The 25,628-nt window shown below is 36.4% G+C and overlaps 2 protein-coding genes across 3 annotated transcripts in view; one reads left to right on the top strand and one right to left on the bottom strand.

Annotated features, from left to right (window-relative positions):
* The window catches only part of yl (yolkless), a 41,160-nt gene extending 24,651 nt beyond the window's left edge, over nucleotides 1-16,509 (bottom strand). For both annotated transcript variants that reach the window (XM_053762384.1, XM_053762385.1), the window contains exons 1-18: nucleotides 16,359-16,509; nucleotides 15,813-16,006; nucleotides 14,849-15,012; nucleotides 13,730-13,841; nucleotides 12,927-13,112; nucleotides 11,379-11,636; nucleotides 10,998-11,095; nucleotides 10,191-10,298; nucleotides 9,471-9,655; nucleotides 7,595-7,787; nucleotides 6,719-6,881; nucleotides 5,957-6,121; nucleotides 4,846-4,992; nucleotides 3,882-4,007; nucleotides 3,063-3,207; nucleotides 2,685-2,794; nucleotides 2,213-2,305; nucleotides 357-509 (exon numbers count right to left, since the gene is read on the bottom strand). In XM_053762384.1, coding sequence (XP_053618359.1) covers nucleotides 357-509; nucleotides 2,213-2,305; nucleotides 2,685-2,794; nucleotides 3,063-3,207; nucleotides 3,882-4,007; nucleotides 4,846-4,992; nucleotides 5,957-6,121; nucleotides 6,719-6,881; nucleotides 7,595-7,787; nucleotides 9,471-9,655; nucleotides 10,191-10,298; nucleotides 10,998-11,095; nucleotides 11,379-11,636; nucleotides 12,927-13,112; nucleotides 13,730-13,841; nucleotides 14,849-15,012; nucleotides 15,813-16,005 — 2,599 coding nt within the window. In that variant the 5' untranslated portion in view covers nucleotide 16,006; nucleotides 16,359-16,509. The remainder of the gene's footprint in view (nucleotides 1-356; nucleotides 510-2,212; nucleotides 2,306-2,684; nucleotides 2,795-3,062; nucleotides 3,208-3,881; nucleotides 4,008-4,845; nucleotides 4,993-5,956; nucleotides 6,122-6,718; nucleotides 6,882-7,594; nucleotides 7,788-9,470; nucleotides 9,656-10,190; nucleotides 10,299-10,997; nucleotides 11,096-11,378; nucleotides 11,637-12,926; nucleotides 13,113-13,729; nucleotides 13,842-14,848; nucleotides 15,013-15,812; nucleotides 16,007-16,358) is intronic.
* Nucleotides 16,510-16,763: 254 nt separating this feature from the next.
* Mtpbeta (Mitochondrial trifunctional protein beta subunit) lies at nucleotides 16,764-25,140 on the top strand. Its single transcript, XM_053762389.1, has 11 exons — nucleotides 16,764-16,997; nucleotides 17,788-17,959; nucleotides 18,471-18,658; nucleotides 19,023-19,210; nucleotides 19,828-20,002; nucleotides 20,972-21,102; nucleotides 22,253-22,354; nucleotides 23,108-23,221; nucleotides 23,563-23,637; nucleotides 23,966-24,043; nucleotides 24,374-25,140. Exons 1-11 carry the CDS (start codon nucleotides 16,940-16,942, stop codon nucleotides 24,506-24,508), a joined length of 1,416 nt encoding a protein of 471 aa, XP_053618364.1. The 5' UTR covers nucleotides 16,764-16,939; the 3' UTR covers nucleotides 24,509-25,140.
* The last annotated feature ends 488 nt before the right edge of the window (nucleotides 25,141-25,628 follow it).

Genomic DNA, 25,628 nt, shown 5'->3' with positions numbered 1-25,628 from the left:
TATATATATATATATATATATATATATATATATATATATATATATATATATATATATATATATATATATATATTAATTGACTTCTTTGGAGAAAAGGCCGCGGTGAAATTTGTTGCGCCGCTTCTTCTTCACCTGCGCTATGGAAGTCGGCAGTAGACTTAGTATAAATATTTTTTGACGTCAATAAAAGATGTGTATATCATCCTATATTGAATAAAGAATTTTGAGTTTCGACATTGAGGCCTTCAATTAGTATTTGATCAGTGAGTTATCAAAAACTAAATTAATTCTATTGGAAAACTGTTTTCCTGCTTCTGTAATAGAAGCTATTCCAAACTCCCAATATAAACACTTACAAAATTCGAACCGCCTGACGCGATGTGTGACGTCATGCACGTCCGCCCAAAACACTCTGGGTGTGCGTCTGTCAGTCCAAAACACGTACGTGTCAGTCACTGACAGCCCCGTCACCGTCGTCGACAGCGATCTAAACCTTTCCCGCCCTTTTCCTGTGACCAAAACATACAGCGAATAAAATGATTCTATCTCTACTACTTAATCTATTCTAGCAAATGTTGGCGAACTGTTCGCGGATATCGTGAAGCCGGCATAACAGTATTGTCTCTACTTGTATAATCTGTGACTTTAGGTTTAGCGTGACTTGTAAAATCTGTGGCCCTACAGATTATACAAGTCATGCCAAGCCTGATGGTCTGTTTTATATATATTTTTCTATATTATAATAGTGGATATATGGTTCTCAGAGCGTTTCGACCGCTGCGGCCACGCTGTCATTGCAAATTTTCAAATTCCAACAAAGACTAGAATTAGTTTTACTGTCAGATTTTAAAAATTGTAAAAATCTGTACTGTTGTACCTAGTGATATAAATTTTATGAATGATTGATTTTGGATAAGATTCCTTCCTCAAGAAAAAAGAAATAAATATAAAAAAATAAGTAAAATGGTGTATTTTACTTATTTTTTCTATATATAGGGGCGCAGGTTAGACAATACTGTTATTACGGCTTCACACTATCCGCGTACAGTTCGATAAACTTTGTCCGATACGATATAGATTGCTGATTTTACATTGCAGTAAATAAAATCATTGAATACAAACGACGCAATGTTCATGCAATCACGTCGGCATCTATGGACTTTCTACTTCTCCCCTCAGCTTAGGTTCCTTGAGAATGAGGGAGGTACCTAGGTACTTATAATTTCAAATTGTATGTAAAAACTGCCTCTCTGAATAAATTCTTTGAATTTGATGTATAAGTAATTAGTGTGAACGAACTTTGTAATATTATTCAAATAAACTTGTAAGATATATTTCCTAATGTTTTTTTTATATCTCCCCTTGTAGTATCAACCCTCGGTAATAATTGAAATGTCTTCAGTATTACTTACAAACGATCTCTTATCAGTACAATCAGGCAATTTTTTTTTCCATATCAAAGTATCAGTCTGTACAGTTAAATTTCTCTAATAATTTTGACTCCTAACCAAAAGTTGTTCGGCCACGCGAACGAAGTCGCGGGCATCAGCTAGTAAATGATAAAAGAAGTCCATTATAGTCTAAATGATTTTTTTTATTGAAAAGTTAAGCATAAAGCAAATAAATAGCTTAAAGCAAATTTTATGGTTTTTACCAAAACATAAAAATCGAATATCGGTTTTCAAGGATCAAATATCGATTCATTAAATCAATTCACTACATATCGATTTAAAAAATCGAATTTTTGAGCTCTAAAAATCGATTAATCGATCTCAGATTGCCATCTCTAAGCGGGCTTCGCATCTCACCACAGTCAGCCCGTAGCGACTGAATAATTGGAACATGCTCGTATTCACAAATTAACTATAAATATTTTCAGGATTGGCTCTAGGGGGCTAAATATACTGGAGATAAAATTATAAAAATCGATACGCTTTTTTTTACTTTTATGACAAAAAATATTAAATAAATATATTAGGACAAATCACACAGATTGAGCTAGTCCCAAAGTAAGTTCTAGACTTGTGTTATGGGATACTAACTCAACGATACTATATTTTATAACAAATACATATATAGATATAAGAAACATCCATTAACCGACCGGGGATTGAACCCGGGAGCTCTCAGTTCAGTGGCAAGAACTTTACCACTGCGCCACCGAGGTCGTCAAATTAAATGACAACATTTAGTATCATGTTATCTAACATACCTTCCGGAGTCATGTACTCTATGATAGTGTTCGTCTCGTCTGCAAGATATACGGTGTCCGATTCCCGTGAGTATTTCAGACGAATGTGTGGCCCTAAAACAGACACAAAGCAACTATACTTTTTCTTTTTATACTTATCGTCTACTAAGCAGTGAGCTACACCAATGGTCAAGTGCTCACGAAAGAAAGATCGAAGTTTTATACCAATCTGACTCATTTATAGTAGTTTTTATAAACCACCACTCGCTTCCGGTGAAGGAAAACATCGTGAGGAAACCTGCACATTGGTTGACAGTTTAAGTTCACTTAAACTGACAATACGTGTGACAAAACTATACCGAACCGATTTCAAAAATTCATTAGAAAGGAAACTCTCCTTTCTAAGGAATTTTTGAAATCGGTTCTTCAAACACACAAACTCACAAACGCTTACCTCTTTATAATATTAGAGCTATAAATATGGACAACTGACCTGCCAAATTGTTCATGATGAGGGGTTTCCTGGCGCTGCCGTCCAGCCCTATGGAGTCGATGTGTATGTTCGAGCTGTACACGCTATCTCGAAGCGCCACGAGCATTTTCCTGTGGTATCAGATATATAGAATAAAGATATATATAGTCTTAGACTTATATATCTTGATAACTATATATATATAATCATAGTCTCAATAGTCCGATTGACAGATGAGAGAGAGGGAACCTATATACAGACATCTGAGATGGTTTTCCGGAAGTCTGAACGTTATTTTTTTTGCGTTTTTGAAGCATACTTTTTCTCTTCCATTTCACACGTTTTCAGTTGTCAGAACATTAGCAGGCATTTGTATACAAAAAAATCACTTTAATTTACCCGTGATCCGGCATGACGCAAAGGCTGATCGGTATTTCTTCATCTCTAAACCTGTAAAGTAACGCCCTCTGGTTGTTCTTTAAGGAAACCACTTCAACGAACCGTCTCCCCGCGTCCAAAATGTATAGTGTGTCTGTGACGAAATCTGGAAGTTGGCACTTATTGTTATTTAATTTTAGCGTATGGGTTAGTAAGATAGTTAAATTAGTTTTCAATCGCAAGTTAATCCATTAACATTTTTAAATATAGCTTAAAACTGGCCATAAAATTAGGATTCTATTCAATTTCTGTGGATTCTATAAACGTAATTGCGTTTGTTGAATTGCAATGATCAAATTTTGGTCTTGAAAAATTGAGATGCTACTGAAAAACGATCAGGTCCATGTGTTACATACATACTAGCTTTTGCCCACGGCTTAGCCCGCGTGATTTTTCAGGGATGAAAGGTCCTATGCCTGCTATGTCCTTCACCGTACTTCAAACTATATAAGTATATGCAAAATTTAAAGATTGTTTGAGTAGTTATATTGGTTGAGTAGATAACAAACAAATCTACTTTCCCATTTATAATATTAGTTAAGATACTGAAAAAACAAAAAGCTTTGCAATCCAAAATTCGATTCAGTCGACGACTTCAACTACAACTTCTACTTTAAAATTTTATCCAACAAAACATTTTATTAATGCCAATAGGAAAATACTAATGTTACTAAGCCAAGACCGTGTGAATTTGTGAGTAAACTGCTATTAAACGTAAAGTAATAAAGCTATAAGGGAAAGCACGCTCACATGAATTGAGAGAGAGAGAAACAATCTTACCATAATCCAAATCAACGACGTCTCCCAACCCGTCGTAGAGCACAGGGTGGGTCAAGCCCAATTGAAAATCTGTCATATTGATAGTGTTGATCGTTTTGATTTGACCGTCGTAGATGTATAGCGCATCTGAAATGTTGAGGTTTTGTATTTGTATTTTTAACCCCCGTCGCAAAAGAGGGGTGTTATAAGTTTGACCGCTAAGTATTGCTGTGTACGTGGCACCGTAGTTCATCAACGGGTGAACCTATTTGGATGCGTTTTTTTTTTAATTTGATAGCTAATTTTTATGCGGTAGTTCTTAGATATGTTTGATCAAAATCGGTTCAGCCGTTCAAAAGTGTGAAATGAATATTGAAAGTCGGGGTTTTTTTAATAATTTGTCTAACAAGTAAACTGGTATTGTTTGTAAAATTATTATTGTTAATGGGATGGGAAATGACGTCTACGTATCTCTTTTAATTTATTTAATTGGTCGCACAAACTGTTTTTTAAGTTTCTTACAAAAATGTAATTTTTGACACAAGCTTTTATTTTCGGCAAGACGCCATTTTGCGATCAACGCGAGACAAAATATAATGTCTGTGCATTGAGGATTTCCCTCGCTGGATGCTGAACAGGTCTTACTTATCACAATACCGTGTATAACAACCCCGTCCAGTAGATTTTGCATGAAAAAATAAACAGACATACCTACATCCGCACAAACTTTCACATTAATTGTGTGCAAAGTGTGTGAAAGTTCAACAGTTGACAAAATGTGTGCCGTAATAGTTAAATTTATAAAGGTTTGACTTATTAATAGATATTAAGCTTGAAATGGAAGGTAACAACGTCGATTAGAGAAAACATGTACACTCAAGAAATGTTATTTAAGCATTATTTCTGCGTTGTCTGTCGAAAAGAGCGCGACTGAGCATGTAATCTTCTCTTAATGAGTCATGAGGCACGACACAGCCTCTCTCACCTCTGCGGCTGTCGTAAGCCATGGCATGCACCCAGCCTATATCGAAGTGAGTGGGCGTCTCTGGGTTACCCATACTGTTGTATTGCACTCTCGTGAACATGTTCCCCGAGCTCACCACCAGGTAATGAGGGCGGAATCCCTCCACGTCTAGAAGAAAAATGATATATCAACCGGGTTCCCTTTTTTCCCGCACAATTTTTTTATGCTAATTTAATTTGGCATAACGACTTAGGCATACATTTTTTGACATAATAATATATTGATATACTTGTTTGTTTTTTGTCATATCTTTTCAGTAAGCATAATTATAGTTTAGGCTAATGTATTTTACCATAATTTTGATTTGCATAAAGCTATAGTATAGCAGTAGGTTAGTGTGCAGCGGGGTGGCTCTCGGGCCACCCATAAGCCGCCAATATGCTTTATAATATGCTTAAAAATTGTTATGCTTATGGTAGGTATGCGTAAAAAATTTTGCAAAATTAATATTGTACCTAACTATTATTACGATAAGTAAAAGTACGCCATGTTAAATAATGACATAAAATTGTATGCATAAAAAAAGGGGAACCTACTTATATCAAATCAACCACTAGAATTTAACCTCCAAGTCTAGAGTGAAAAGGACTTAACGTTTACAATCTAAATCTAATCTAGTGGTCAGATGAGAATATGTATGCTTCCGCCCTAAAATAGGAGCACTATATATCCTTTCGTAGCTGCCGTAAGAGGCGACTATGGCATCTTGGCAGCTGATAGCAGCAAGAAGGGTTGAAGTAAAGTATGTGACCGTTGTGATCGTTGTAAAATCATAACCAAATCTTTTACTTTTTGAGACAAATTTAGATAATTAATGTATTTGAATTTATTTATTATTACTTATTCATTTATTATTTTACTCCCGGTTTCGATAGAGCAAAGCCATAATCCCACATCAAAATTCGTTGCATAGTTTTAAAGATATTAAGCATACACACAGACAGCGGGCCGCGGCTTTGTTTTATAGGTACTATGTAAAAAGTAAGGTTTTTTTTTTACGTTGTCCCCACAATTCGCTACTTCGAGCCGGGAATGAAACACTGAACACACGAAAATGAGAGGGAGAACTTACTATAACACGTGTTTGAATTGGCAGTATCATGTCCCAGCTTCATCCCGTCAGGACATGCGCAGGTGTAGGTGACCTGGGTGCTGACGAGACAGAGGTGGGAGCAGTTGTGGTTCGAGCACGGGTTCAATTTCCGGTCGATCAGTACTGGGTGGTAGATGTGCATGTCTGGAAATATGTTTTGTTAGAAAAAATACTGCAGAAGATTTCACGGTGATAAAACTAGAACATCAAGCGTGCTAGAAGCTACATATCATTGTACATTGTTTTAATTTTCTTTCTCCCTTCTCGAGTGAGTTAAATGCTAACACTGGTGTCGGAGTTTTGTTTAAGTTGTCTAAAAGCATCTGATATGACTTTTTCGACTGCCTAACGCATCAAGTGGCAAGTACTCGCATACACGCTAGTGAACTGTCAACCAGTGTGCAGGTTTTTATTCTAAGCTATTACCTACAGCCACCAAATTAAGAAGCAAGACGCTAAACATTTAAAAAGCATAAAAAATTTGGTACCTATGTACTAATTCATTGGTAATACCTACTTTTGAAATACTAGACACTGGCCATTTAAAAATATGATAGTTTGAAAAACAAATTCTTATTTAAATTTAAATTAAGTCATTTTCTATGATCCAAAAGTTGACTTTTAGAAATGCATTTAGCATATATAAGTCCGCCTATTTGTAGTTTCACAAAAATAAAATTATGAAACAGAGCTCTGCCGACTATAATACAGAATAACTATATACACCTCTCTTTTACTCACCAAAAACTGGAGCCTTCATAGTGACCAGTTGCCGCCTTACATCTTCATTGTGAACTAACTTGTCCATGGTCTGGATAGAGCGTGAGGTCCAGTCGCTCCAATATACTGTGTTTTCGAATACCGCGATCGCGTATGGGTGGTTGAAGGGGTCTTTGAACAGGGACTAGGAACATACAATAATAGAAATATATATAAACTGGTACTTGCAACCTAAAGGTGACGCCGATTTTCAGTGACACCAAATATTATGGCCCTACCGAAAAAATTAACAATAATATGCAACTAATATCAAATAAAAAATGTATTTATTTATCTCACAGTTCTAGTCTAGTACAAGTAGTAATAGACGGACAAACATTAAAACAACATTAAACACAAAACTTCACTATAGGCCAATTACAGGTATTTTCATTACCAGTAGACTAGACAAAAATACTTAGACAATTCTAACCATATCAATATACAAAATATTATATTGGACTTCAATAACTATATAACATTTCTTTAATACAGCACCAAAAAAAAAAATTACATAACATACCTTTTGCTCTAATTTAAAAAGTCACCGAATATTCCATCTAACACTAATATGAACAACTTTTCGTTAATTATTAATCGAATTGGAGATCCAGAAGGCAGGCAGATATAAACTTGCTAGTTATCACTCTACGTTGAACGTGACTGTAAGTCTGATTGCAATCTAAAGTTGGTCCACTACAATAGACTAGAATACCTTTGATGCGAAGTGCAATTCTCGGCGTAATCTACTTCAGTCCATCAGAACACATAAGATATCGTGGTCGGCCGACATTAGATTGCGATGAGACTTACACTCGTCGCTCACAGTGCAGTGAAATAGAACTAGAAAACACTTACATAAACTTGCTTGTTATCAATCTTCACCACGTAGATGGTACGATCGACGTAGTAAAGTCTGCCGTTGGGGACGTCGACTGTGAGCCCCGTCGGGAAACTTGACAGTCCGTCCACAAGCACTTTAGACTGGGTGCCGTCCATCCGAGCCATCATAATGACGGGCACGCCGAACCAGTCTCCCCAGAACATATTTCTAAAAAATATTTTCATTCATTTTGCAGACAATCACAAATAACATCCTTACCTACAGTTTCCCGACTCGACGCTACCCATAAACCCTTAACTAAAATGGCTTCTAATCACTATCGCATCGATCTTCAAATCAAATCAAATTATTTATTGCAAATGTAGGTAACACAGTGATTTTATATAGATAGAAATAGTACCGCTACATTTTACCTTTCGGCATGCAATACTGAAATACTATTTTAATAAAAATTAAATTCAAATTTTAAGTGTAAGATAATAAATCAAATAATGTGCACATTCCATTCCATTTCAATTCAGTTAAACAATTCAATATAATAATTTATATCAATTTCAAATATATAAAAATAATAATAATTAAAATACCAATTTAGAAAATGTCAGAGAGATATTTGTCAACACTATAATATACCTTTTGTTTAGCAAATTTAGGACACAACGTTTGAACTGTACATAATTTAACGACAGTATGTCATTTGGTAGATGGTTATATAATCTTGGTGCCTGAAATACGCAGTTGTTATGGAAATATCCAGATTTACTTATTGGACAACATACTTTGTCAGGATATATACTACTATTACGTTTTGTGTACAAATGAATATTCCTTTTTACAAATGTTACACATTCAAATATGTATAAACATGGGACTGTAAGTATTCCTAAATCCTTGAAATAGGATTTACAACTGTCGGTCTGCTTCTGCAGTTCTAATCTTATCACGGAGAGAAGAGGGAGAGCGGGAAATGTTATTTCAATAGGAATGAAGTAAACTTAATTTTTTTGCGGCGTTATTACGTGGAATGAAACACACACAACAACTTTCTTGGCATTATTAATGGAGTGGTTTGCCATTGCCTTCTCCATTTTATACACAAGTTAATAAGAATCAACCAGTGTGCAGGTTTCCTCACGATGTTTACCTTCACCGGAAGCAAGTGGTGGACGATGAAAACTACTATACATGAGTCAGATTGGTATACAAACTCATGTGGCACGAGTAGGATTCGAACCTGGGACCTTTCGATCCACGGGCGGGTGTCTTAACCATTACACCACCACCGCTTCTGCGAAATTCTTCGTCTATGAGGATTTCCGCAGAAGCGTATTATTCCTCATGGCTGAGGGTCGTGGTCATTACGTGGAATGAAACACATACAACAACTTTCTTGGCGACTATTCGACTTGTTCGACTTATACGACTCGAAAATTAAGGTTTCCACCCCAGAAGCAAGTTACCTCCGAGATACTTAAATATTGATATGTGTATCGGAGATAAATTACAAACGTCTAGTTTGGTGGACTGTTGCTAATTGGACAAAGGGAAATTTTAATTTTGTATGTATTAGTTTCTTTTTCATAAAATATCATATTCAAAAGCTATCAAACTACATCCAATTATAAGACAAATAGGTACTCCAGGCTGGCTGCGGCCACAGCTACTGCAAGCAAGATCTCGTTGAAACGTCAGCTAAATCAAAAAAGGTTCGTGCCAAGTCCCTTTATAATATGTAATACAAGTTGGGAAAGTTACGTCCTCATTGAAATCATTCGAGGAAAATGTAGACGTCTTCAATCGAATATATGTATATAATCATCTAACCAATAGTAACCAAGAGGACAACACAGTAAGAAAACAAGACTGTGGCAAAACAAAACAAAACAATACCCATGTTTAACATCCAGCGTGACAAATCGCGGATTCTTGGTGGGGGCAGGCAGTGTGGTACAGATGAAGCCGTTAGTTCTGCAAACCGATATGATGCCTCGCTCCGCGTCGCTGAAGTAGATGTGGCCTCCAAGCCAGTCCACGGCTATGTCTCCTGGGTCTTCCAGGCCGAGACTCACAAGCACCTGTGGGTTTTTGGGCTTGTTTTATGGCTTGCTGATAAAACCTTTGTCTCTGTGTATTGAACATATCAAACCGATAGCGTTAAGAAATGTGTTTCATAAGTATTGGATAGGGCTAAATGGCAAATAAATTCAGATTTATCTAGCAATTAATCTATCTATCAGATTACAATATATTGTATCATAATGTGGTGAATAAGGTGCTTACAGTCGCATGATCAATCCATGTCGTTGGCGCATAGCCTCGCTCCGTTTCCTGGAGTAAGTGAATTTTTGATCCAGCGTTTTTGTGAACTTTTTTTACTGTACCAGCATTGTACGTTGAAATCACCAAATTAGGCGAATTATTTGCCAATCGTTTATTGCCAGTTTTAGGACGGTGCAAATATCGTGAGTTAAAAAACTGAGTCATATCATGACAAGGACGTAAGATGGCGTCAAAGATACCTATCCAACCAAAGCATGGCTTGCAATCAGAATCAGAATTGAACTTTGAGAAACAAATGTCTAAATACAAAAGGCAAATAGAAATACAAACTTCCGTGGTTTCCTCCACGTTTTCCATATGGGCTCTGATTATTGCTTGATGTCCTTGTGCTGTTTCTACCCAGTATATGTAGTTTCCATCGTATGCTACGCCATGAGCCTACAAAAATGCAATCATTAGAAATATCCACTCTGGCGGACTAAGTAGAAGTTACTATGGTAATGACTGAAATCAGTATTTGCTTTTAGAGCATATCCAGGATTGATAAGTACCTATCTTCAATTTGTATCAGCTGCTGCGCATACGTCACGGAAGTACCTACCTAATGCTTTTTTTGTATAATATCTATTAGTTAAACCATATCTTTCATGTTTCAACTTTTTAACATTCTTTTATGTGTCTCAGTTGATGCATACTTGTTATCTATACAGGGCTACAGGTAAGTATCAAACTCAAAACCTCCTAAAGACTGCTTGGGTACATCAAAACAAGCAACTTTTATTCTACGACTTTTCGTGATTCGTAGTTTCTTTTTCATATAAAAAAAAATATAATCTACATTGCGATTCTACACATCCTAACAATATGTAATAATAGCCAAGCAACACGAGACAGTACAGTAGCGTTATGTAGCGGAATCGAACATAGAGTTAACTTTTATAGAAACGACAAAGTCTACAAAAATGTTTTTTTTTGCATTTATTACGTTTAGACAAAAGTCGTAGAACAAAAGATGGTAGTCTCTGTGTACCTTATGCGACTTTGGATGGTTATACGTTAGATACCAGTAACCCTGTATACCTATCAGTACTCAGTTTTAAGTGTTAATCGAATGGAAAACTGATAATTAAATTATACCTGCTTATTGCCCGTGGTTAATGTAACTCGTTTCTTCGTCTTGAGTCCCACGTATCCAATCTCATTTTTTGTGCTGTAGAATAGAACAGCTTCAGGTCCTAGAAATATATTAGTGTTAGTAATATAGTAATAGAAATAAATTTATTCATAACATACTAATATACATCACAGGAAATGAACAAAATATTAATATTACAAAGGTACATTAAATATGCTACAAAAGGGTACCACTCAGCTCGTGCCGTGACGAAGAGCCATGATGCTGATTTTCATATGATTTTAATCTGTTAATATTTGATTAATAATACCAGACTGGTAGACTTAAATATAGTTGAAGATGTAAAGAATTTTGCTGGCAATAAATGAAAAAGTAAAAAGTACCTTTAGCATGACAGAGATGAGTGGTTTCGTCAATGATGTATCCTTCGTCGCAATAGCACTTATAACCAGTTGGAAAGTTGAAACAGCTATGGGAGCAATACGGCCTGACTAGAGCACATTCGTCAACGTCCTCGCACACATTGGTAGTATAGTTATAGGATTGTCGGCTGAGTTGAGGGCAGACGCAGGAAAATCCGAAACGCTCCGGGGCACACATGGCATTCAAGTGACATGGATTGCTGGAACATACGGTGTGCCCTGGAAAAAAGCAAAAATTTAAATAATTTATTTGGAACTTTGGAAGTATCCAAAGTTTAGGAGTCATCGCTGAAACGTACAGACACATTCATCTTAATTCACGGGCAGAGGACAGCGCGTTATCTCCTTCCGAGATTAGTTAACGCACTACCCACCTCTGTAAAAAATGACTTAACTCCTAAAAATATTAAAAATAAACTTAAGTCCTACTTTATCGAACAATTGTGTTAGATTACAACTTACTACTAGGTACTTGTTTTGTTTAAAATGGTCTACGTACGTGGTTCCTATGTTACTGTTAAGTGATTAATACAAAATATTTTATACTACTGCTGACGTTGATGCTCACTGTGGACAAACCTCTGTGGTTTTTGTCAGTGTTCTTATATTATGTACTATATATATTTGTTCTTTATATGTGAAATAAATATAAAAAAATCTTGAACACATTATTAAACATTATTAGTAAATTTTATTACGTGCATTATATACCTACGTAGTTCTTTTTTTTCGAGAGTATGGTTTTACATGTTATTCAAATTCGCCTAAAGGCTCTTCATCTTCATAGTCGTATTCCTCACGGCTGAGGGTCGTGGTCATTACGTGGAATGAAACACACAACAACTTTCTTGGCACTATTAATGGAGTGGTTTGTTGTTGCCTTCTCCATTTCAGACACAAGTTGATAATCAACCAGAGTGCAAGTTTCGTCACAATATTTTCCTTCACCGGAAGCAAGTGGTGGTCGATGAAAATTATTAACGCATGATAGTCAGATTGGTATACAAACTCATGTGGCACGAGTAGGATCCGAACCTGGAACCCTACGGTTCACAGGCGGGCCTCTTAACCATTACACCAGAACTGTTGCTGGCATCTTACACCTACCAGGGTTCATACGTGATTTTAACGACTACCTAAGAGGTAAGAGGTAAAGTAAGAGTCGCATACACACTAGAGAACTGTATAATCAACCAGTGTGCAGGTTTCCTCACGACATTATCCTTCAGCACCCAGCGGAAGAAAAAAATGGCGACTTTTGAAAACATGAGTCAAATAGGTACAGTAAACAGTCAGTACATGAAGTTACCCTCCATGAACCTCTATGGTGGGTTAATAGCGGCGAGTTTGCAATAAATTTGGGTAGATTGATGTACTGTTGATTGTACCTACAACTGGCACTATTTTGATTCGAAAAGAACTCAGACGAGCGCCCTAGTTCGCTTAATTAAACATGTATTAAACTTATGGGTCTTGGTTACTTGATAAACTGATTTCTTATTAACTTACAGTTTTTACAAAATGTCCCCTCATCGCTACCGTCTCTACAATCTGGCATTCCATCGCACATCATCTCAGCAGGCAGACAGAATGAGGAGTCGATACAACGGTAGTGCTTCTCGAATCCATTTGTGGTTTTCTGAGCGCTCATGCAGCGGTCCATGTCCAGATATTTTAAGCGACTTATGTGTTCTTCTGCACAAGAAGATGATGAAATTAAAATAAATTATTTGTTTTATAAAACTAACTTTTTTTTGAGTAGGTGTAGCTTAAGTATCTATACAGGGTTAAGTATCAAACGTAAAACCTCCTAAAGATTACTTGGGTATATCAAAATAAGCAACTTTTAATCCACGACTTTTTGTGATTCGTAGTTTTTTTTTTTCATTAAAAAAAACAATCTAATTTGCGATTCTACACATCTTATCTACTCTATGTAATAGCCAAGCAACAAGAGACAGTCAGTAGCGTTATGTAGCGGAATCGAACATAGAGATAAGGCTTTATAGAGGCGACATTAAAACTAAAAAGTTTTGTAACTAAATTTTTGTATTTATTACATTTAGACTTTTGCCTAAATGTTAATAAATACAAAAAAAATTGCGCCTTTGGAAGGTTAGGTTTGCGTTTAGGTTTGCGTTAGATACCAGTAACCCATACAGGGTTACGTACCTTGTATTGTATATATGCCTAGAAGCCATGGAAAAGAAAAGAGAAAGAATAAAAACAAAAATAAACTAAACTATTTCAAATCAAGAACTATTAAGAATCTATGGTATTAAGAAAAGATGCGAGCATTATATTATACTGACTGCAAATATCCTGTGACTCGTCAGACAGATCCTCGCAGTCATACCTCCCGTCGCAGGTCCACACCTCTGATATGCACTTGGTCTTATCACAGAAGAAGCCTTTGCAGGTCGCCTGTGGAGATCAAACGTTTTATCCTCTTGGACCAACATGATATACACAACTGAACTTGACATACAAAACTTTTTATAGGTTACTAAAAGATCTGTAAGTCATCCGAACTACTTGAACCGTCGCACAATAAGTACCTCGCATAAAATATTTGGCTACCTCATAATTAAATAAAATAAAATGGTTAAACTGGTTGTGTAATGCTAGGTCGATATTGTCGCCGAACCCAGACCCATGACCAGGCGAATGAGAGAACATTACGTAGTTAGTATGAGTGATTTTATTTACCGCAATGAAAAACCAAAGCATACCAAAGCAAACCAAATGTATACCAAAGTTTGCTGTTCGACGATAGTGTGGAGCCGGCGGCACTAGGATTTATTTTCCAAATAGTTCCCATAACAATTTCCAATTAACTCCAGTTACCAAACTGACAATTAAATACCGTCCGTAATTAAATACCGTGTACCGTCGATGGTCGACATCAACTTGCAAAATTTCATTATTTACAGACAAAAAAAAAATGATTATGGAATAAATGTGGAAACATTTATTCCATAAGCATTTTATATAAATTATAATGGAAATCAAAGTTTTTTTTACAAACATTTATGCCACAAGCATTAATTGTCGTCAGAGAGATCTTGATTCATTCAAAGCGTGACAATAAAATCATGTCGTGCAGACGAGTTCCCACGTCGCCGATCCTGGGTCCACCATCAGGTCTCATCACAATAATGCAAAAAAAGATTTCGGAAATCAAATCATTTTTTCAGAAATTAGGACCTTCTAGGACCTTCCCAGACACTTTTTCGTCATATTCTAAATTAAATGATATTTAGCTACAAACTACTAGCATTTCGGAACGACCACTGCTGAGAAGAAATGCCGAAAGAAACTCATTCAAACAGTGTCGGTCCCTATCATGCCAGAAGGGCTTACTATTGTTTAAATATAAATTTATGTATAATTTTTTTCGGAAACGTTTAAAGCTAAATGTAAAAACTCACATTCTGTGCAGGTTGTGCCGTGTTAGTGCAGTTCACTTCGTCGCTGCCATCGTCACAATCGGGCAGCTTGTTGCACAGCCAGGTATTGGGGACGCACTTCTTCTGGTCCAAGCAGAGGAAATGTGTCGTGGAGTTGCAGAATTCCGGGTTCGGCGCATAGTCAGCTGAAAACAGCTTGAGATATTTGAGATAGCTTCCAAACAAGTTGTGTCGCTACAATGACATCGTTCGCTCTTCGAGCCTGGAGATAATGGAGACTATTGGACAACAATAACATCGCAGTTCACAGTACTTCGGGCTACGCGCGATTTAACGGTTCAATGAAGTTGAAAATCGAAGAAAAATTTCCCGCCCGCGAAATAACAGTTCAATAAATTTTAAAATCGAAGAAAATTTGTGTTTCCCGCCAAAACTTATTGTTCTATATTTTCAAACTAGAATGGGACCTCTTCATTACAAATCTTCCGTAGATGTCATTGCTAATAGAAGCATTCCGAAGAAGGTGGGTTGGAGGCGGCCGGTAATAAAATCAGAGTCAAAAGTTGATAAATATAACATACCTACCTTGGTTAGTTAATTTGTACAGTAACTATAGCGACCCGTCTCAGCTTTACTCGAGTAAAAACATAATAATTATATACATCTAAACCTTCCTCAGGAATCACACTATCTATTGATGAAAACCGCATGAAAATCCGTGCACAAATTTTTGAGTTTACCGCGAACAGAGAGACACGGCAGACTTTGTTTTATAATATGTGAGGATAAGGATCAATCTGAGGGTGGCGTGAGAGGTGCGGGGCGAGAGGTATCTACAGACGTTCCAACTTGTTCCTACCTATCAATCAAGGCACCGGCGGCGGCTGTCTCAGCAATATCAAGGTCTATGGACAACTGCATGAATTACTTAACTGTGGCTAGTGGAGACCACAGATTGACTAAAACTTGATGTATAGGTACGTACGACAGAAGTTCTCATCACTGGCGTCCAGACACTGGACTCTGGAGTCGCAGTATTGCTCCTGGGGGATGCAGGTGCCGTCAGCGCACTGGAACTTCTCCTCCCCCAGACACGACTGATCGTAGCCCTGCAGCTCGTCTATGAACTGCGCGCCACATGTTGCGAACCACGCGAGTATAATGTAGACTGTGGCCATACTGCGAAAAAAGAATCTTATTACGACAGACAGACAGTGTTAATCGTCAATTATATTTCGTGTTGAAGTTAACGGCTTTCGAAAACGGTTTGAAATTTGAACTACTACAATTTACTTTTTTATGCTTGAGAATAACCATCTTTCAGATTTATTTTTCATTTGTACTCAAATATTTTAAGACTTTGTAAATGATGAGCGCCGATCTGATCACGAGGATAAGAGTGGAAAGGTAATGAGTATTAACATTGAATAAGTCATCGAATATCGTTGTAATCGAACAAAATTCAGTAATTAATTATTTTTTATTGATAATAACAAATAAATATAGCATATTTGTAAGGAAAATCACTCACCTATAATTAAAAATATCATGTGCGCACTACTTTTGTAAATTATTCACGTGGCTGATGTAAAAATGGCGACACCTTTGTGCTTTGTGTTAATCTTCCTGTACCTTTTATTAACCTACCCTCATGTTGTAATTTTATAAAAAAACTTTAGCAATTAAGCCTTCTCTTCGTTCAGTTTACATTTACTTTTCTTTTTGAAAACTATCATTTCATTACGTAGGTATGTACTGAATGTATGCTTTAATTTATTGACTTATTTAAAATATTTAGAAGATTTCTATTTTAAAAATATATTGTTTTTGTTTATTAGTTTTTCCTATTTGACCAGTAGTTTTTAGTTTAAAATAATATGGCAATTAAATAAAACAAACGTCAAAAATACTGGCAACATTTTAATTTGACTGTCACTTCTTCTAAAGAGGTCATAGTCCAACTCCCTTAAATTATTTTACTCTTTGGTCCTAGTACTTTCAATTAGTTTTCATCAACTTTTAACTCATAGATTCTATTTTGATAAATAGGATTTATTGTTTTAGTTAACTTATAAGTGACCAGTTATATACTAATTACTCGAAAAAGCAATAATGGCTTCCCAAGTAGCTAAAACTTTTCTAAAAGTGCACTCCACAACCGCTAAGTTTGGTAAGTCACATTTCTCGTATATTACAATGAAAATTGTGTATTGAGTATTCCCTATTTAACACTATTTCAATCAATAATATTTTAGTATAAAAATTATATAGAAAACATTATAAAACCATTTGATTTGATCTTAGAAAGTATTCATATTTTTGAAGTAAACTTTGGACTTCTGTTGAGTTGGCATGGATACAAATATTTATTAATTTAATGGATCTCTTCCAATATTATACTAAAATCCAACATCTACATCTGATAAGTATATTACTTACATAAGATCAAATTTTAAAACAAATGAAAATTATACATAACCCCAAACAAAATAAACAAAATCTATGAACAGATGAAATTGTATGAAGTCACAAATAACGCTGTATACATGACGTTGTATTGGTTCTAATAAATTTAAGTGAAACAACACCTGTAAAATGAAAAATTTACATTTTAGGCATTTCATTATGATATAATTTAATGGAATACTAGTCAATCATATTTAATCTCTCACGTCTGAGCCTTTCCCGGTTTTACAGACTTAGAGCATCACTGTACAGTCAAGGATTTGCATGGAAATCTATCCTAAGACTAGATCAATAAAACCAAAAAATGTTTTTCCATCATGCACCCCTGTCCAATCCATTTTATTTGGTATTATGTCTGCAAAGGCAGACAAGGAATTTCCCCATGAGGCTGGCATAGTCGCACCAAGCATCTGAAGCCTGGACAAAAAATAGATTTTTTTTTTAAAATACACCCATGTGGAACATTGACATAAAAAATAAAAATGTTTTCACAGATACTGCTAGGCGTGCCCTGAGTGTGGGGGCAGCTCTTCAGCAGAAGAAAACCCTCCCGGACCGCACAGGCAAGAACATAGTCCTGGTCGATGGAGTCCGCACCCCATTCCTTGTGTCCTTCACGGACTATCAGAGGATGATGCCGCATGAGTTGGCTAGACATGCTCTACTGTAAGTTTTAATCCTACCAATAACATAAATGTGAAAGTTTGGATGTGTAGCTCTTTATGCACATGGCACAGTTCAGATGCCCAGTTAATCTAAGGTTAACAGATGAATATTTTCCAATGTACTGTTGACAGACAATGGAAGAATTAATTTTTCAGTATTCCAGTTTAAGGATGTTTGTTGCTCAATCACACTAAATCTACTAGTTGGATTTCTGTGAAACTTGGTAAACTGTATTTGAATAGCACATAGGGTAGTTTTATCCCTGAATACCCACAAGAGCAGAGACCCAGGATGCAGCTAGTTTAAACTTAATGAGTATGATTTGTGCTCTGCAATAGGTGTTTTGAGTTTTGAGATAGTTTTTGTTTTATATGTTACACATCAGATCAAATTTTTAAATCAGTCCAGTAGTTAGTACTAGTAGTCTAACAAATTTAACACACTGATACACATAACTGTTTAGCTTTATTAGTATTAATTACACCTAAATTCTGATTGTACATTGGTCCAGGGGTCTGCTGCAAAGGACAGGCATCGACAAAGAGATCATAGACTACATTGTCTATGGCACAGTGATCCAAGAGGTGAAGACTTCCAACATCGGCCGCGAGGCTGCGCTGGCGGCAGGGTTCAGTGACCGCACGCCTGCGCATACGGTCACCATGGCCTGCATCTCCTCCAACCAGGCTATAACTACTGGTATGTTATTAAAATCATATGAAAGGAAATTATGCTGAACATCTTTTGTTATCTTTGCATGTACGACTATAATTCAACACTTTCCGATAAAATGTCATTGTTATCTGGCCTATAAATTAACTACTAGATAAATCTACCAGATTAGGTTGGCCAGTTAGCCATATCCAACATTTCCCCAGTAATCCAACAAGTCCCGGTTTTGATCCCTGGTATGGTCAAGATGAAAAATATTTATTTTTCATATAGATGTGGGTGTTGGATGTTTGATGATCTACATATTTATATATTAAAGAATACAGTATCGTCGAGTTAGTATCCCATAACACAAATCTCGAACTTACTCCTCAACTTTATATCCGATCAGGTATTGGCATGATCGCGGCCGGGGTTTACGACATCATAGTCGCGGGTGGCGTGGAATTCATGTCGGACGTGCCCATCAGGCACTCGCGCAAGATGCGGTCGCTGCTGTTGAAGCTCAACCGCGCCAAGACTCCTGCGCAGCGGCTCTCGCTCATCGCTAGCATTCGTCCGGACTTCTTTGCGCCTGAGGTGAGTAGAATACCTTAGAAATTGTAGGATCACAGTCGTGTGCTTCTCAACACCTTAGGAACGCTTAGAGAAAACACGTTGGAATTCACAGGACATAACCTTGGCAGCTGAGGGTTGACGTCGGCCGGTTGTAAAATCACAGCTAAATCTTCGAATGCTGACCCCGGGCTTTATATGAAAGATGCTATATTTAATAATAATAGAGATAATTGAACAAAAATGGATAGAAAGACTTTTTGTAGACGTTATTCTTTCATATGAATATTTTTTTTTATTTTGTACCATAGACTTTGTTTTATTTTCAAAATTGATTTTGTAATTTTCACCGGGGTTATAATATTTTTCTTTTGCATATTCTACGAATTTAATTTTAAATTCTATTCACCCTCAGGCTGATAACAACAACTTCCTAAAAACGACAAACGTAAAACGTTAAATTACGTACATAACGTTTTCGGCACAATGAAATGAAACATTGGTTGTTAAAAATAAAATAGACAATTTCCAGTTTTGAAAATGATTAGTTTATCCTTCTATTTGTATAATATCATGAAGGATGATTTAACACCTAGTCAATAAACGTGAATGTAGATCCATAAACGTGAAATTTTGTCCAGCTCCCAGCCGTAGCAGAGTTCTCAAGCGGAGAGACCATGGGCCACAGCGCCGACCGGCTGGCCGCCGCCTTCGGGGCCTCCAGGCAGGAACAGGACGACTACGCGCTGCGCTCCCACAAGCTGGCGGCCCAGGCTCAGCAGCAGGGTTACTTCACCGACCTCATCCCCGTCAAGGGTGAGTTGTGTCCAGCCTCCAGGCAGGAACAGGACCATAACGCGCTGCGCACCCACACGCTGATGGCCTAGGCCCAGTAGCAGTGACACTTCATCGACCTCATCAGGATGTGTCTCAAGATTCATTTGTGTCCAACTGAGTTCTCCAACAGAAAGTCTATGTGCACATTATACCCACTCCATTATATTGGCCAAAATTTTAATGTTTCAGCTCGCAATGTATGGAATATATAATCCCCCATATTGAACTTATAATGACGTTACATGACCTATGTCACCCGGCATGTAAGGAATCAAATATTTATTTTTCAGCTCTCATTTTATCAAGCATAAAATCCGCTATATTGATTTTATAATGATGTCATAAAGATTACGTAAACAATCTTCACAGTACTTATTGTGGAATTTAGTTGAAAATAAATCAAAACCATTAAAATTAAATTAATTAAAGTAAATTCATATTTAATTAATATTGCTGTAAAAACATAAAAAGCACGGTAAGATTGTTCATATGATTTGTATGAAATGAAAGATGACTTGTAAGAAAAAACGAACTGCGATCACTGTTTCCTCATTGTCATACTAGATTTTCATATCAGTATGTCTACGCGGATATTGTGATTACAGGCGGGCGTCACAACTACAAGACTATCGCTTGGGTCGTCTACCTTTCGTTTTTTTTTATTACATAACTAGCGACCCGCCCCGGCTACGCTCGGTAAAAACCGCAATAATAAAAAGTAGCCTATGTTTAGGTTTCGTCTATATCTGTGGCAAATTACATCAAAATCGACCGACATTTGAGTTTATTCAACACAAACAAAGATACAAAATATTTTCTCTTTATAATATTAGAATGGAAGTATGGACTTTTTTATAATATTAGTATAGAAGTATGGCCAACTTTTAGCGGATTAGTTGAGGGCTACGTGTAGCTGTTAGTAGAGTAATAACAGAAATTGGTATACAGTGGATGGCAAAGATGGTCTAGTGGACAAGGACAACGGCATCCGCGTGTCCACCCCGGAGCAGCTCGCCAAGCTGAAGCCGGCCTTCGTCAAGCCCCACGGCACCATCACCGCGGCCAACGCTTCCTTCTTGGTATGATACACGTTTCATTTTATTTATAGGTACACATAAATTCAAATTCATTTATTTCGTGAACATAGGTAGTACAGTAAATGGTATACAAGAGCGGTTTTCTCTATGTTCCGCCATAAGGCATACAAAATTTATCAAATAGGTTTGTGTGATTACATTTATTACATTATAAAACAATATCATACAAACAAATTACAATTTTGCATTTTTATACTTCAGAGATATACTATTACTGAACAAGTAAAATACCCAAATTTAGTGTGTAGCATGATCAATTGAAATGAGCCATTACCAGAACGTATAAATACTTAGATAAATTCACTAATAATAAGAAGTAGGTTTGATCTAAGGAAAATGTCACAAAACAGTAGTAGCATGTACAGAGTATTAGGGAACTCTAGGGGAACAACTCAGTTAAAGTATTTGTCTGATGCTTTGGCAGAATCTAAGCCATTATCTTTATTGTATTTATATTGAAGATTTCTGTTAATAAATGGGAATATTTGATATTAGAACGCGCAATGTTATGTCTCTGATGAAGTCATTAGTCATATGTAATTTATGTAGGTTTATTGGCTTGACTTTTTACGATTGCACAGTCGTCATAATTTTGAAGTTTATTATTTCTGTTGGAATGGACCTTATGTGTATTTTTGAAAATGAATCGATTGTTCAATACAACTACAAAATATATGGTGATTTTAATAATCTGATAACAACCCGATAACCACATTTTTTTATATTGTTTTAGTAATTAGATTTCATTATATAAATTGTCGCAGCACTTCTAAACTACTTTAATATTAAAAGCGAAAACGGATACGTAACGTTTTATGTAATTCCGTTTTTATTGAATGATTACTGTAGATTTGGCTTGAAATAAATATGTATGTATATATTTATTTCAATTCCAACTAGATAATATTAGAAATGTTATAATGTCAATAATAAGTTTGTTTGTTACCTCTTCACGCTCTATCTACTCAAGCAATCTTCTTGAAATTTTGCATTCATGTGGTTTGAAGTACATAGGGTGCCTTTTATCCCGGACAAATAACTGCTCCCGCAGGCTCAGCCGCGGGTGTAAGCTAGTAACTTCATAATATTTAGGGCATGTATAGCATTAGACATATGAATTAATGGTTTACAGACGGACGGGGCATCGGCCTGCCTGGTGATGTCGGAGGCCAAGGCCAAGGAGCTGGGACTCAAGCCCAAGGCTTACCTCCGAGATTTTACTTACGTTGCACAGGTATTTTTTTTTTGCTAATGGTTAATTGCTTAGTATGTAAAAATTTTAGAAAATATATTTCATTTGAAACCTAGGTTAATAATGTCTTGTGCGAGTGCCAAGTGAAGGATTTCGCTTCGTTCGCAAAATGTGCCAATTTAAAATTTTATTAAATGTCAAAATTTATTACCAGGGAACATTTTGTAGTAACCGGTATTTCGCGACGATACGAAAGTTTCTAGTGTTAAATATAAATACATGAATTTACACTGATTCATGTCTTGCTTGACCAAACTGTCCACACTGTCGCCGAACTCGGACACATGCCGACGCGAATGCGTGAACATTGCGTAATTAGTACGAGTGCTTTTATTTACCGCAATGAAAATCCAGCAATAAATAAATATATTAGGATAAATCACACAGATTGAGCTAGCCCCAAAATAAGTTCTATACTTGTGTTATGGGATACTAACTCAACGATACTATATTTTATAACATATACATATATAGATAAACATCCAAGACCCGGGTCAATTAGAAAAAGATTGTTTTCCATCATGACCCTACCGGGGATCGAACCCGGGACCTCTCGGTTCAGAGGCAAGCCCTTTACCACTTCGCCACCGAGGTCGTCAATGTACACCGAATCCGCCTGTTCGACAGTGTGTGGCCGGCGTGATACTCGTATATTTTATTAAGCATTTAGTACATCCGTGTTTGCTCCCTCAACCTATTAGATATAAATAGTGTAATGAATCTCAACGTCCCCAGGACCCGATTGACCAGTTGCTGCTGGGACCAGCGTATGGTATCCCCAAGATCCTGGACAAAGCGGGGCTCAAAGTCAGCGACGTCGACACCTGGGAGATCCACGAGGCCTTCGCGGTGAGAAAAACCAATCACAAAATTTGTTCTTCAAAAATTTGTTTTTTATCTTTCTTTAAAGCGGTGGTGGTGTATCAAAAGGTCTCAGGTTCGTATCCTACTCGTGCCATATGAGTTTGTATACCAATCTGACTCATATATAGTAGTTTTCATAGACCACCACTTGTTTCCGGTGAAGGAAAACATCATGAGGAAACCTGCACACTGGTGGACAGTTAACTTCACTAGTGTGTATGCGACTACCTGCCACTAGATGGCTTTATTACCAGCTGTTTTCAAATTTGCCTTTATATTTTCAGCTATACACTTTTTGTTTAATTTTATTTCCCTGTTTATTGTAGGGTCAAATCTTGAGCAACTTGAAGGCGATGGACTCTGATTGGTTTGCACAAACTTATCTTGGCCGCAAGTCTAAGGTGCGTTAATGTTATTTTACGACTTTGCTATCTAATCTATACATGATAATAACACTGTAAGTGGACTATGTCTGTACACTCTACAGCACATTAACCTACCCAATTTGATTGCAAACTCGCGACTATTACCGCGCTATAGAGGTTCATGCAGGGTAACTTAATATGCTGTTGACTGTACATAGGAAATATTAAAGAACAGTAACATTGGGGGTCCTTATGTGACCAATAAAGATTTAGCCTGAACAAATTTTTTTTAAAGAATTTCTGTGCGTGGCACGACACTTACTTGACCGGTTATTTTTTGAATTCTCAAATGTTGTCTCTATAGGTTGGTACTCCTGACCTCAAGAAATGGAACGCGTGGGGCGGATCTCTCTCCATTGGACATCCTTTCGCTGCCACCGGGGTAAGATTCGAATGTCATACTCCTATGCAATAATCCAAACTAATATTAATAATTTGAATGTGTGTTTGTTTTTGTCCTTCTTTCACGTCAAAACGAAGCGATCAATGTACTGATATAAAAATATATCTGTGTATCAATGTGATATTTTGTGTGAATATGGAACAACAACTAGTATTATTTTTAAAAAGAAATTTTTGTTTGAATTTATTAAATTTAAAACCTATTAAAAAGGTTTTGGTGAAATTTAGCACAGACAGACTAGATAGCTGATTTAAATAAAAACTGCATATCTGTTGAACGGTACAACACGAAGATGTTGAATATTCCCAGGTCCGACTAGCCATGCATACGGCCCACCGCCTCGTGCGCGAGGACGGCCAGATCGGGCTCATCTCCGCGTGCGCCGCGGGCGGCCAGGGCGTGGCCATGCTGCTGGAGAGGCACCCCGACGCTAAGGCCGACTAATATCTGTATGTCTTGTACACCGTGGATCGTATACACGTACACTAGGAGATTTTTGGGGGAAAATGTATCCTTAAGTAAGCCCAGCTGAGTAATTGATAAGAACGAAAATACTCATTTTCGTTCTTTAGTCAAGACCCTTTTGTTATTTTTAACTGTCATAGTAAACGTCCCATCTGTTCAATTTTATTTAATTAAATTTATTTTTAATCTTTATATAAACTATCACTAGAGAACTAAGAGTAATTTTGTTAAGAGTAACAAAAACTATACAATTTATTGTCAAATAAAAGTTATAGTATGTGTAAAAAGCTAGCATAATACTATTGATTTGGGATAAATTTTAAATGGGTACTTTTACTATACAAACAACAAATAAAGTGTAATTAATTATATAGGTCCAATTTTGTTAGATCATAAGTTTAATTATTTTGTTAAATTATTTATTTTCACGGCACTCTTTTCTCAGCACAAGAAAATGTACAGTTTCACTGAATTTTTAAAATCATATTTTTATCCGTGAAGTGTAATCATGTTAGCGTCATTTATTTATATCCTATTTGTAGTGTGTCTAAAATGTATGTTTGTAAAGATTTTGTAAAATGATTGTTATTAATAAAATCTACTATATTTTATATTCTTTTCTATATTCAATCTAAAATCCCACAAGTAAAAACATCAAAATAAATCACACAGAATTTTTTGGGGAAAATGTAACCCAACTAGGAACAACTTATACGAAATGAAATGATATGAGCAAGACAATTAACCTTGCCATCATACAGTTTTATGTACGGAGAGTAGAGGACAAAGGTCAATATTACATCTAGCCAATACGTAATACATTACGTATTCTAGAGAATTAAAGATGTAAACATATGTGTTACGAAAATAATAAGATTATAATTACAAATATTAAAAGTTTATATTCATTTTATTCGTTAGCAAGTCGTCTCAAAGTCCCCAAAGCTGTAAAACTTAGCAACTCGTCACTTGGATTTTGAATTTAATCCCGGCTACACATTATCACGAAACAGTTCACCAAAATTTGGCGATTGCAGTATACATTGCTGGTTTTGCGTAGCGGTAAATAAAAACTCTCACACAAACTACGCAATGTTAT

The sequence above is a fragment of the Plodia interpunctella genome, chromosome 22 (assembly GCF_027563975.2).
Source record: "Plodia interpunctella isolate USDA-ARS_2022_Savannah chromosome 22, ilPloInte3.2, whole genome shotgun sequence".
In the NCBI taxonomy this organism is placed as follows: Eukaryota; Metazoa; Arthropoda; class Insecta; order Lepidoptera; family Pyralidae; genus Plodia; species Plodia interpunctella.
The sequence above is the reverse complement of the archived record's forward strand: the minus strand, read 5'-3'. Positions and strand labels throughout refer to the sequence as shown.

Excerpts from the sequence above, each read along its gene's own strand:
- Mtpbeta (XM_053762389.1), top strand. The coding sequence starts at position 16,940 with ATGGCTTCCCAAGTAGCTAAAACTTTTCTAAAAGTGCACTCCACAACC. Across the intron at positions 19,211-19,827 it reads CGGACTTCTTTGCGCCTGAG|CTCCCAGCCGTAGCAGAGTT; the intron begins GTGAGTAGAATA and ends AATTTTGTCCAG. Across the intron at positions 21,103-22,252 it reads CGGCCAACGCTTCCTTCTTG|ACGGACGGGGCATCGGCCTG; the intron begins GTATGATACACG and ends AATGGTTTACAG.